We start from the raw sequence: 14,138 nt of genomic DNA on the forward strand, positions 1-14,138 counted from the left end.
GAAGGGCATGTTTGTAGGAATTAGTTGAATGCGGGGTATGAATACGTTGCCCGTGATGTAAATTGATAAAATAAATGGATGTTGTTTAACTTAAAAAGTAGAGTAATAAAATATTATTGAAGTACATGTTAATTGTAAGGTTTGTTTATAAACAAAATGTGTGGAAAAAGAGGAGGGGGGTGAGTGCAGGGAAGAGGTGAGTGCAGGGGGGAGGGTAGTGGAGGGTGAGGGGAGTGTGGTGAAAGTAGACGTGAGTGGTGTATGTGTAAGAGACAGCTGTGTGTGCATATACATACATATATATACATATATACACATATATACCACATATATGTGAAAATGTGTATATATATATATATATATATATATATATATATATATATATATATATATATATATATATATATATATATACACACAAATACACATATACACACATAAACTTATACATATATATATATCTACTATATATTTCTGAAAGCACTGTATGTCTGCGTCCCTAGCGGCAATCTCATTGGTCCCTTGGCCCTCCCGCCCCCGCACACCTCTCATTGGGCTCACACACTCACACCACCCCCTTGGCCCCGCCCCCCACACCTCTCATTGGCCTGAGGCAGAGTGACGGGCCAAAGGTCCAAAAAAAAAAAAACACACACATATATCTCTGTCCTCTCCCCCCCCATCACACTCACCTCCCCCCCTCCCCGGTGCTCACCTCCCTCCCCGGCTGGGGGGGACACGCGCCCACCTAAGAAGCGCCCGGAAGCCGCTCCACTCCCTCCCGCTCCACTCCCGCACTCACCTCCCTCCCGCTCCACTCCCGCACTCACCTCCCTCCCGCTCCACTCCCTCTACACACCACTCCCTCCCGCTCCACTCCCGCACTCACCTCCCGCTCCACTCACCTCCCTCCCGCTACACACCACTCCCTCCCGCTACACACCGCTCCACTCCCGCACTCACCTCCCGCTCCACTCCCGCACTCACCTCCCTCCCGCTCCACCTCCCTCCCGCTCCACTCACCTCCCTCACGCTACACACCACTCCCCTCCCGCTACACACCACTCCCTCCGCTACACACCACTCCCTCCCGCTCCATTCCCTCCCCGGTGGGGGAACAGGCAGGCTGCCACGCGGCACCTAAGATGGCGGACCCCCTTCCTCCCTCGCGCTCCATTCCCTCCCGCTCCACTCACCTCCCTCCGCTCCATTCCCTCGCGCTCCATTCCCTCCCGCTCCACTCACCTCCCTCCCGCTCATTCCCTCGCGCTCCACTCACCTCCCTCCCGCTACACACCACTCCCTCCCGCTACACACCACTCCCTCCCGCTACACTCGCCTCCCTCCCGCTCCACTCCCTCCCGGCGGGGGAACAGGCTGCCACGCGGCGCGTAAGATGGCGGGACCCCCTTCCTCCCTCGCGGCGCCGAGTGAGAAGATGGCGGCGGCCGGAAGTACAGGTAGGTGTCGCGTGTGTCTCTCCCCCACCTCCCCCCCCACCTGCGGCGCCGCACGGAACTGAGAAAGGGCGCATCACGGGACTGAGACGTGTGTGTGTGTGTGTGTGTGTGTGTGTGTGTGTGTGTGTGTGTGTGTGTGTGACTGAGTGCGACACTGCCCCCCCTCCTGTCCACTGCCCCCCCTCCAGTCCACTGCCCCCCCCCTCCTGTCCACTGCCCCCCCTCCTGTCCACTGCCCCCCCTTCCTGTCCACTGCCCCCCCTCCTGTCCACTGCCCCCCCCTCCTGTCCACTGCCCCCCCTCCTGTCCACTGCCCCCCCTCCTGTCCACTGCCCCCCCCCTCCTGTCCACTGCCCCCCCCCTCCTGTCCACTGCCCCCCCCCTCCTGTCCACTGCCCCCCCTCCTGTCCACTGCCCCCCCTCCTGTCCACTGCCCCCCCTCCTGTCCACTGCCCCCCCCTCCTGTCCACTGCCCCCCCCTCCTGTCCACTGCCCCCCCCTCCTGTCCCACTGCCCCCCCCCCCTCCTGTCCACTGCCTCCCCTCCTGTCCACTGCCCCCCTCCTGTCCACTGCCCCCCTCCTGTCCACTGCCCCCCCTCCTGTCCACTGCCCCCCCCTCCTGTCCACTGCCCCCCCTCCTGTCCACTGCCCCCCCCCTCCTGTCCACTGGCCCCCCCCTCCTGTCCACTGCCCCCCCTCCTGTCCACTGCCCCCCCTCCGGTCCACTTCCCCCCTCCTGTCCACTGCCCCCCCCTCCTGTCCACTGCCCCCCCCCTCCTGTCCACTGCCCCCCTTCCCACCGCCTTCCCTCCCCCTTCCCACCGCCTCCCCACCCCTTCCCACCGCCTCCCCACCCTCCCACCGCCTCCCCCACCCTTCCCACCGCCTCCCCCACCCCTTCCCACCGCCTCCCCCCCCTTCCCACCGCCTCCCCCCTTCCCACCGCCTCCCCCCCCTCCCCCACCCCTCCCCCACCCCTTCCCACCGCCTCCCCCCCCCCTTCCCACCGCCTCCCCCCCCTTCCCACCGCCCCCCCCCCCTTCCCACTGCCTCCCCCCCCTCCCACCGCCTCCCCCCCCCCTTCCCACCGCCTCCCCCCCCCCTTCCCACCGCCTCCCCCCCCCTTCCCACCGCCTCCCCCCTTCCCACCCCCTTCCCACCGCCTCCCCCCTTCCCACCCCCTTCCCACCGCCTCCCCCCCCTTCCCACCGCCTCCCCCCTCCTCCCCCTTCCCACCTCCTCCCACTCCCGCCTCACACCCTAGCAGGACCCACACTCACAGACAGCACTCACAACCCACGCACCAACCGCTGCCTCACACCCTAGCAGGACCCCCACTCGCAGACAGCACTCACAACCCACGCGCCACCCGCCGCCTCACACCTAGCAGGACACACGCCTCACATTTTTACATCACTTATGGCACCAAAATATACATTGTACTGTGGTGTGGTTACAATAAACCATTTTTATACAACATCGTATTACATTTTCTTCCATCTTTCTTTTCAATATTATTATCCAACCTTTACAACAAATAGTCACCTATTGTTCCACAATTTATAAATAATACTATCTATTACGCATTTACATCCCGGGCAACGCCGGGTCTCTCAGCTAGTATATATATATATATAATAAACATATATATATAGCGCAGTATCTACGGACATGGCCTTAGCACTCATGGGAAGAGAGTTCTCATATCAGTAATGACTCATAAAATTTCGGTCTCGATTTATGCAACTGTTCGGGACACTTTGCGATGGGCTTAATCGAGACCGAAATTTTATGAGTCATTACTGATATGAGAACTCTCTTCCCATGAGTGCTAAGGCCATGTCCGTACATGCTGCGCTATATATACTGCACCGACACACTTTATTCGAGCAAATACCCAGTATGTACCTGGCAGATACCTGGAATGCGCCGCTCCTCACCTCTGACAAGCCCCGTTGCGTTTGCCTTCCCAGCCTGGGTTCATGCCTGGCTGACGGGCGGCTGATCTGTTAAATGATAATGATTAGGATTTAATAGGCTGCAATGCTTCGCGTGTCTACCAGATGGCATAAATTCATGAATTGTAATGCAGTATATATATATATACTGTGCAGTATTGCAGCCAGCGGGAATAAAATGCTTCAATCCCTGCTTGGAAAATACCTCAATGCACTCGGGCAGAAAACAGTCACAAACCTCAATACACCCGGGTATACCCGAATTCGTGGGACTAGCCGAGCTCGAATAAAGTGTGTCGCCAGTGTATGTGTATATATATATATATATATATATGTATATGTGTATGTGTGTATATGCGTATATGTGTATATGCCACAGCCTCTTACACTTCCACACCTACCCACAACATTGATATACACCCCCACTCCACACACACATTTTTTGTAAAGAGCTGTGTACACTGTGGGCTCTTTACCTATTTATATTCACATACACACACACAAACACACACACATACTCACATCACTGACATTCAGAGACATGTTATCACCTCTAGCCATAAAACTGCAAGGGGAGGGATTGTCTTCCATCACAGATAACATTCCAGTATGCACTGTTTTTAAGTTACAACTTAAATTAAATATTTTTTTTTAGTTAACTTACCATTAGATGACCAATGACCAACTTCCGGTGGGAACCGCTATGTCCTGTAACAAATCCAAGACAGGAACCAGGAACCCATAAAATAAAAAACTTTGTAATCCAATGTGGTGTCTTCTTTCTTGTCTTTATAATCCATACCGTCTGTGGTCTTCTTTTCGGGTCTTCTTTACCGTCTGCGGGGTCTTCGGGGTCTTCAGGCTTCTTCTTCTTCGACGCACTGTCCATCTTCTTCTGAGGGGAGGTCCTCTCCCCACGGCGTCTAGCTGGAAAATTAGACGACATAGGCTTTTATAGGCCTATGACGTCACATTTTGCATCAAATGGTTCTCACGGGCCTGATTGGTCCGTGAAAAGCATGTAATTTTGGTTAAGAGAAAAAAAATGATGACATCATTTAAAGGAAATGAAGCCAGCCAATCAGAATGGCTGTGCTTCAATTCCCTTTAACATGATGTCAACAAAACCAAAATGGGGCCGTCACATTGGACTAGAGCCAATGAGATAGTTGATTTAGTTCTCTCAGTCTCACTCTCACTCTCTCTCAGTCTCTCTCAGTCTCTCTCTCTCTCAGTCTCTCTCTCTCTCTCTCTCTCTCTCTCAGTCTCTCTCTCTCTCAGTCTCACTCTCTCTCAGTCTCACTCTCTCTCAGTCTCTCTCTCTCTCAGTCTCTCTCTCTCTCAGTCTCTCTCTCTCTCAGTCTCTCTCTCTCTCAGTCTCTCTCTCTCAGTCTCTCTCTCTCTCTCTTTCTCTCTCTCAGTCTCTCTCTCTCTTAGTCTCTCTCTCTCTCAGTCTCTCTCTCTCTCAGTCTCTCTCTCAGTCTCTCTCTCTCAGTCTCTCTCTCTCAGTCTCTCTCTCTCAGTCTCTCTCAGTCTCTCTCAGTCTCTCTCTCAGTCTCTCTCTCTCTTTCTTTTTTTTTATTGTCTGGTTTAAATGAAGGGAATGAAATGAAGTGTTATTCATGAGATTTTTAGCGATGGAGCAGACCTGTCCTCTCTATCCACAAGGCAAAGTACCCTCCCGTTGTCATTATTGGCTCTCAAAGAGGGAGGGGACGTGACAAGCGTAGAGGAAACATTTGATTGACATGTATTCTGCTTTTCATGGTTCCCACTACAAAGAAAACTTTCCTAATTTACACACAAGAAAAAAAAGGGTGTGTGTGGTGAGCATGCACGTTTTAAGTGAAACTTCTTTCTGTTGTGTCACTGAAATTGTAATTATACTCTCAACAGTCTTTCATTCAAAAACATCAAAATACAAGTTCAGTGATAACACACAAAGAAGTTTCATGTGTAAAGCGTGTGCTCGCCACCCAATTTTTTTGAGAGACAGACAGACGGAGAGACAGGGAGAGATGGAGAGACAGGGAGAGACGGAGAGAGGGAGAGACGGAGATAGGGAGAGAGACAGAGAGAGGGAGAGAAGGAGAGAGAGAAAGAGACGGAGAGAGAGAGAGAGACGGAGAGAGAGAGAGAGAGAGAGACGGAGAGAGAGAGAGAGAGAGAGACGGAGAGAGAGAGAGAGACGGAGAGAGAGAGAGACGGAGAGAGAGAGAGAGACGGAGAGAGAGAGAGACGGAGATTACAACAAGTCATATGATGATCAGAAAAACTGGATGGTATAATTCTACATCCACTATCCCTATTTAAAAACAGTCAAGTAACATACACACGGTCAAGTCTTGCCATGAAAACATGATTACAATTAATGTTTAACCAAGTATATTGCTTAGCACCAGGATTCACATTTCTCCAAGAATCAACAAGAGAAACCCTTTGCAACACAGAAATTAGCTCTGGAGGACAGAGGGTCGGCTCTCCATGGTTCCTGTCTCTCAGAGGATTCCCCGTGCAGTTACAATCTCCAGCTAAAATAACGACCCCATCCTGTTTACATGCAGGTAATACTTCACTCAAAATCTGCAAAAAACAACACGATCTCTCCCAGTAATTGGTGCATAAATATTAATAAAAATGAAAGCTGTGTCCCATATGGTAGCATCTACCTTCAATAAACGTCCCTAATGTATATAATCTCATTGATAGAAACATTACATGTTAGCACACCTGAGGCAAATAAAAACAGCCACTCCTGCACTTGTGTTTGTTCCATGACTGAGAACAGCCTCCCCATCCCACTCCTTAACCCAATCAGGCTGATTGTTCTCAGAGTGTGTCTCTTGCTAACAAAAGAATATTTAACTTTTTTTGAGTAAAATACTCAAACAAAGTTGCTCTCTTATTAAAATCTCTTCCACCATTAATATTTAATGTCCCAATTTGGAGTCTTTGCATTCCAAAAGAGGAAAAAACACACTGTGAGCAAAAACCGACAATAACAAAAGAAAAAAATTAAATCCAAAATAGCCATGATTCTTTCATAATTCAAAAACCAACAGTATTTACTTTGCAATTTGTTTAACTTTTTTGCAATAACTTATTTAAACGATACCGTTTTTGTTTTTCAATATCTAACAGGGAACCTTTCTTCAAAATGAGATTCATTGAGTCCACAAATATCTGCAAATCAGGGAAATAATCCTGCACTTCAACCCCCCGCCGGCCCTTAGTCTGGTTAAGGAAATTCTTAATCTCAGTCAGACTGTACTGAGAGCCTTTAAAGGCCTGACTAGAGGGAAGGTCAGATAACTGTGAGTTATCGGTAACATACTCATATTCTTCATCGTCTGAAGACTCGGACACATCACTTTCTGCTCCCACAGACACAATTTTTGAAGAATTTGATTAATTGAATACAGCAGACGGATTTACTGGAGGGCTGGGTGTGTAAACAGAGAATTGTAAGCTCTTCGGGGGAGGGATTTCCTTTCCTATTGTCTAATTTTTGCTGCGCTTAATGTATTTGAATTCCCTGTACTATATTCTTGGTGAAGCGCTGAGTACACTTTTAGCGCTATATAAATAAAGACATACATACATACACACAAGGTGTAGCTACCAACTCAGATCTTTCATCCACACCAATGCAGGGCTGCAGAGCAAAACTAGTGGTTGCCGCTGGCAGTGAATGCTCCTCCATTCTAAAAAGCATTTTCAGGCAGATTATCAGTTAAAACATTCACTGTTTTTGCAATTTTTTCCCCTGTTGCCCAGACTCATCTGAAAAAGTGGCCTCAGCAACTTCAGCGTTCAGAACAGTACTTTTAATTACCTCGAGAATTCTTTCATCTTCCTCATGTTCCAAAACTCTCTCCTTGCTCATCTTTTCACACTCCATGTCCTCACAGCCGGCTACATTTTGCCCTGTTACACCAGTCCGATAGAGATGGAGAGTGACGGAGAGAGAGATAGAGAGAGAGAGACGGAGAGAGAGAGACGGAGAGAGAGAGAGACGAAGAGAGAGAGAGAGAGACGGAGAGAGAAAGAGACAGAGAGATGAAGGGAGAGATGAATAGAGATGGAGAGAGAGACGGAGAGAGAGAGACATTGAGAGAGAGAGATGGAGAGAAAGAGAGACAGAGAGATAGGGAGTGAGGCGGAGAGAGAGGCGGAGAGAGAGGCGGAGAGAGAGAAATGGAGAGAGAGAGATGGAGAGAGCGAGACAGAGAGATGGAGGGAGAGATGGAAAGAGATGGAGAGTGAGACGTGGAGAGAGAGAGAGTTGGAGAAACAGAGGGAGAGAGAGACAGAGGGGGGAGAGACGGAGAGAGACTGAGTGGGGGAGAGAGAGAAGGAGAGAGACAGAGAGAGGGATGGAGAGGGAGAGACAGAGAGTAAGGGGAGAGGGAGAGAGACGGAGAGAGAGGGAGAGATGTGAGATGAAGAGAGAGACGGAGAGAGGTAGAGACAGAGTGATGGAGAGGGGGATAGAGAGACAGAGAGACAGAGAGAGAGATGGAGAGACGGGGAGAGAGAGAGCAGAGAGAGATGGAGAGAGAGAGAGAGAGATGGGGAGAGAGACGCAGAGAGAGAGTGAAGGAGAGACAGAGAGAGAGAGACAGATATAGAGAGAGAAGGAGAGAGAGAGACAGGGAGAGAGAGAGAGATAGAGAGATGTAGAGAGAGAGAGAGAGACGGAGAGAGAGAGATGGAGAGAGAGAGCTGGAGAGAGTGAGGCAGAGAGAGAGAGGCGGAGAGAGATGGAAAGAGATGGAGAGTGAGACGGAGAGAGAGAGAGTTGGAGAAACAGAGGGAGAGAGAGGCGGAGAGACGGAGAGAGAGACGGAGAGGGGGAGAGAGAGGGGGAGAGAGGGGGGGAGAGGGATGGAGAGGGAGGGAGAGAGCAGAGAGAGACGGAGAGAGCAAGAGATGGGGAGAGAGACGCAGAGAGAGAGTGAAGGAGAGACAGAGAGAGAGATGGAGATGGAGAGAGGAGAGAGAGAGATGAAGAGAGAGAGAGAGACAGAGAGAGAGAGAGAGAGACAGAGAGACAGAGAGAGAGACGGAAAGAGAGAGGTCGGAGAGAGAGAGACGGAGGGAGAGATGGAAAGAGATGGAGAGTGAGATGGAGAGAGAGAGATGGAGAGACAGAGAGAGAGCGAGCAGAGAGAGACGGAGAGAGAGACGCAGAGAGAGAGAGTGAAGGAGAGACAGAGAGAGAGAGACGGAGATAGAGAGAGAAGGAGAGAGAGAGATGGAGTGAGAGAGACAGAGAGAGCGATGTAGAGAGAGAGAGAGATGTAGAGAGACGGAGAGAGAGACGGAGAGAGAGAGACGGAGGGAGAGATGGAAAGAGATGGAGTGTGAGATGGAGAGAGAGAGATGGAGAAACAGAGGGAGGGAGAGACGGAGAGAGAGATGGAGAGGTAGAGACAGAGAGTGAGAGGAGAGGGTGAGAGAGAGAGACGGAGAAGGGGAGCTATAGAGAGACAGAGAGAGACTGAGAGGGGGAGAGATAGTGAGGCGGAGAGAGAGACGGAGATGGGGAGGGTGAGACGGAGAAAGAGATGGAGATGGGGAGAGATGATGAGACGGAGAGAGAGAGAAAGTCGGAGAAAGAGAGATGGAGAGACAGAGCGAGAGACGGAGAGAAAGAGATGGAGAGACGGAGATAGAGAGAGCAGAGAGAGAGAGAGAGTGAGTGTAACGCCTGTATGCCCGCAGACCTGGCCATTCCCCAGTACTGAGGTGGGAAGGGTTTTAACACACACCCACAGCAATGAGGGCATGCCCGGAGTGTGGTATGGCGTTGCCGGGCCTGTAGAAAGAAGGGTAAGGTATACTTACAACGCCTTGGGTTTCAAGGTAAGGATGGTGATGTCCGTGTGCCAGAGTCCAGGGGTGATAAAGAGCAGGATGGTGATGTCTGTAAGCCAGAGTCCAGGGATAACAGAAGACAGCAGAGTCGTATCCGAATGCAGGGTCCAAGGGCAGGAGAGAGCAGGGTTAACCAGTACAAAGCAGAGTTCAAGTCAAGGAGATACAAAGGTAAGCATGGACAGGAACAACGCTGAAAGAAACAGAAGAGCCAAGAATAGGCCTGCACACACAGGAAGAAGCTATGCAGAGCAAATGAGGAAATGGACACACAGGGGTTATAAAGGAGGGAACACCAATGGGAGAGAGAGGAGGAGCAGAGGGTGAAGTGAGAGGCAGCAGGGATAGGTGAGGAGAGAGGGAGGAGACAGGTAAATCGGAGAGGGCAATGACTTGTACAGCATGGGGGCAGAGCCAGAGGTCTGGGAAAGCCTACAAGAGGAACGTGTGCGCATGCCCTCTGTAAGGTTAGGGTGCGCACGCACAGGCTGTGTGAGGAGACACGCGGAATGCCGTGCTGCGGGGGCACCCGCCGAGGGAGGAGAAGGAACCGGGGGAGTGACTGCAGGAGGTAATGTAACCGGAGGGGAGACAGAGGGAAGCCGCGAGCGCTGAGTACCGCAAAGGGGATCAGGAGTCTGGGGACATGCGCGCGCCTTGCGGGGAGCGCTCATGGCGATTGGGAGTGCGTCAGGACAGGCCGCAGAGGGACAGGTGCGGGAGGAAGAAGGGAGAGAAGAACGAGGAGGTAAGGGGAAAAGATCAGAGGCAGGGGAAACAGCGGTGACGGGAACACATGAAGAGGAAGGAATCCCCTGAACCGTCACAGTGAGAGACAGAGAGAGAGACAGGGAGAGAAAGACGGAGAGAGAGATGGTGAGAGAGATAGAGAGAGTGAGAGATGGAGACAGAGAGCCGAAGAGAGAGACGGAGATGGGGAGAGAGATAGAGAGACGGTGAGATGGAGAGAGAGACTGAGAAGGGGAGAGACGGAGAGGGGGATATAAAGACAGAGAGATGGAGAGAGAGATGAGAGAGAGACGGAGAGACAGACGGAGAGAGACAGAGAGAGAGAGAGACGGTGAGACGGAGAGAGAGAAAAAGACAGAGAGGGACAGAGAGACCGAGCGAGAGCCGGAGAGAAAGACGGAGAGAGAGAGACGGAGAGAGAGACAACGAGATAGAGAGAGTGAGAGACAGTGAGAGAGAGACGGTGAGAGAGAGAGATAGAGTGAAAGGCAAAAAGAGAGACTGTGAGAGAGAGACCGTGAGAGAGAGGGAGAGTGTGACAGAGAGCGAGAGGGTGACAGAGAGAGAGGTGTGTATATATATATGTGTGTGTGTCAGCTTATAGAGACTGAAGTACAGTGCCTGTCAGCTATAGCAGGGGTTGCTGGAACTTGTAATCACTGAGGCCTTCCCTTCTGATTTTCTTTGGATGATTGACATCCACACCCGAACTACAACTCCCAGCAGGCAGCCAACAAACTTCAATGACATCACTTCCGGGTTCTGCACGGTACTTCAATCATCACTTCCGTTAAGATTTTCATTCCCATTCAGAGTTTTTTTTTCCCTTTGAGATTTTTGTAGGTGCAAGTGCCCCATAGAAGTTTAACTTCAAAAAGGGGGAGGGGGATATTTCTGAAAGAATATTTACATTTGTTTGCAAGAGGCCAATTACAGTATATTGTTTAATTGTGTTTCTGTAAATGCTGTCCCTTCAAATGACTAATGCTGGCTCTTTATTTCTATTTTCTCTAATAGTGAACAGTCAAAGACGACCTTGAAGCCTCGCTTACTAGAGTTGAATTGCCATTTTACATGGCGGTTACTTGAAGAGGATTGTGATATTGTTGAGCTAGAAGAGAAACTGTACAATCAGATTGAATATTTGGTCACTGAGAACAAATACATGGATCACAATCTGTTGGCCTATGCAAAGCATCTGAAAGGTGATTACCCAGAAGCCATTGCCAATTTAGAAAAAGCTGAAGAGCAGATTCTCAAGGCAAATTCAGATGAAACCAACAGGAAGTGTCTCGTGACGTACGGTAACTATGCATGGGTGTACTACCACACCAAGCAATATGAAAAGGCTCAGATCTACATTGACAAGGTGGATAGTATTTCCCAAGAGCTAAAAAGCTCATTGCATGATAGCAGTAAGCTGCCTGAGATATACGGTGAACAGGGATGGTCTCTGTTAATGTTTTGTGGACAATATTATGCAAAATCCAAAGAGTGTTTTGAGAAAGCTCTTGAAACAGATCCAGACGACCCTGAGTGGAACTCCGGCTTTGCAACAGTAGTGTATCGCATGGAAGGTTTCAATGGCAGAAGATGTCCAGCTGATGAGTGTAAATCTGTACCATTTTTGCAACGTGCTGTAAAGCTAAATCCAAAAGATTCAGTGGTGAAGGCACTTCTGGGTTTAAAACTTCAGGATTTAAAGCAAGATACAGAGGCACAAAAGTACATTGAAGAAGCTCTAGAACAAACACCAAACCTACCCTATGTACTTCGCTATGTTGCTAAATTTTACAGGAGAGCCGGAAAGACTGAGGAAGCTCTTGAGGTTTTGAAAAGAGCTATAGGTCTAACTCCTACTTCTGGTTTTCTGCATCATCAGATAGGTCTTTGTTACAGACATAAGATGAAAGCATCTGCCGGGTATGGATGGTCATATAGTCAAAATACAGGCAACCATTCAGAGGAAGTAAAGGAGCTGATTCGAAATGCCATATTTCACTTTGAAAAGGTGTTGGAACATAAAAAAACATTCATTTTTGCAAACACGGATTTAGCAAATATGTATGCTGAAGCAAAGCGATATCACAAAGCAGAGGAAACATTCAAAAAAGCATTGGACATTAAAAAACTTAAAGAAGAAGAGAAGCAACAAATCCATTTCCATTATGGGCGTTTTCTGGAATATCACATGAGATCTGAAACAGAAGCTGTAAAACATTACAGAGAAGCGCTCCTGATATCCGAACTAACAAGAGAAAGGCAAAGCAGTGAAGTGGCTTTGAAAAGGTTGGCAGACAGGATGATAGAGAGAGATACCTCTGATGCTACAGGATTTTGCTTGCTTGGGTTTCTCTATAAGCTTAACCAAAACACACGGAAAGCAATTGAATGTTATGAAAAAGCCAGTGAGCTCGATCCTGACAATGAAGAATACCTGAGTGCTCTCTGTGACCTGAAGCTGACAATATGAATGAAAGGCTTTGCAATGGGGAAATGAGAATTACATTTGCATTTTTGTATGGCAAATAAAAGTATAATTTGTAAGCACATTCACAGCTCTGCTTTCCACCCTTATCTCCTAGCATACAATGCTTCACTGCAGCCAGGGATTCTGGGAAATGACATGCAAATGAGCGCCCAGTGTCACCTTTTGCCTCAAATCCATTTTAACATGGGCCCCTATAAGCTATGTAAATATTGTCATGATCTCATACTAATCTTGCAAGGGGTAAGCATTGCTCTATCAAATAAATTGGGGCTCTCCACATTACAAAGCTTTAAAAAAAAGTGTTGCGCAGAAATTTCATTTTAAATCGTGCTTGCGTGTGCCTACATTATATACTAACCTGACATTTCTCAATTATTATTATTTTAAAATGTATTTGACGCAGCAGGGTTACAGTATTTCACCATGTACAGTAGATTAAACAAAATGTATTATTTTCCCAGTTTTATTATAAATAATAATACCCCAATAATTAATCTTTACTAATACTGGTTATAAATAAATAAACCACATAATTATATTTTAATATCAATTGTATTAATCAGGCAGGTTGTAAAAATCATTTAAAACAACAAATGTATGGTCTTTCTTTCAAGAGTTTCTTGCATCATTTATGGGCTTTCTTTCTTTACATTTACTGATGTTATCACTCAAAACCAGCTTATTTTTATTCTTTGAAACCCAAATCTTAATGTCATGCCAGGAATGTTGAATAACTTGTCTGTTTCCACATGTACTGTATTCTGTTAAAATATGTACAGTACCAGAGCATGAATGCATATAATATACTGTATATATCCCTAGTACAAAACTGGTGCTATAATAATGTGTATTTCTCACAGATAAAATCCAGTTAATTGCAGCAGTTTTGTACCCGGGAATCCTTGGCCACTATTCAATCCGCCGTGAAGCCAATTTCTCCTGGATTGGAAAGATCCCAGCCACAATCAGATGAATGGAGCTGAGATCATTCAGAGCAAAGGGAAAATGTCTTCACCGCATACAATATTAAATAGGGACAAGTGATACTTGAACTGAATGTTATTTGTGTTTTACATTTTGCCAACAGGATGTTAGAAAGACAAATACACATTTCCACTAATTACTTTCAAATGTTATATTCTGGGTTTTTTTTATTTTGTAATCCTTTGCTTTTGTTGCTGTATCATATATTGTGATTTTTGAGGTGCGGTAGACTTGTTATAATCCATGTTTTCATAATAGTCAATTAAATGTTCAAATATTACCTTTTAGTGTCTTTCTTGAAGTCCAAGACTTATCTACTGTAGCTCTTGCTCTCACTAAACCAACAATTGACACTGCCTGTAGACCATAGAAGACATGGGCCATATTTACTGAATAGTGCTACGCTTCATGTCAACATTAAATTAGGTGATATAAAATATTTCAAGTGGGCAAAACAAACGCATCCCCCTTACCATGCGACTTCTTTGTGGTCTGCACTAGATCTCTATTTAATTTGACATTCCGATTTACAAAAAAACAAATCTGATCTTATTTTTCTCTAAAGATGAAGTTCCACTTAGGACTAAAGTGAATAGGTTTTACAGGTTACATTT

The 14,138-nt window shown here is 47.8% G+C and overlaps 1 protein-coding gene across 1 annotated transcript; it reads left to right on the top strand.

Moving 5' to 3' along the window:
• Positions 1-5,860: 5,860 nt before the first annotated feature.
• LOC142486215 (interferon-induced protein with tetratricopeptide repeats 5-like) lies at positions 5,861-13,804 on the top strand. The gene is made up of 2 exons (XM_075584852.1): positions 5,861-5,983; positions 11,067-13,804. The coding sequence occupies exon 2, from the start codon at positions 11,215-11,217 to the stop codon at positions 12,520-12,522; it is 1,308 nt and encodes a 435-aa protein (XP_075440967.1). The 5' UTR covers positions 5,861-5,983; positions 11,067-11,214; the 3' UTR covers positions 12,523-13,804.
• The last annotated feature ends 334 nt before the right edge of the window (positions 13,805-14,138 follow it).

Source organism: Ascaphus truei, unplaced genomic scaffold (assembly GCF_040206685.1).
Source record: "Ascaphus truei isolate aAscTru1 unplaced genomic scaffold, aAscTru1.hap1 HAP1_SCAFFOLD_787, whole genome shotgun sequence".
NCBI lineage: Eukaryota > Metazoa > Chordata > Amphibia > Anura > Ascaphidae > Ascaphus > Ascaphus truei.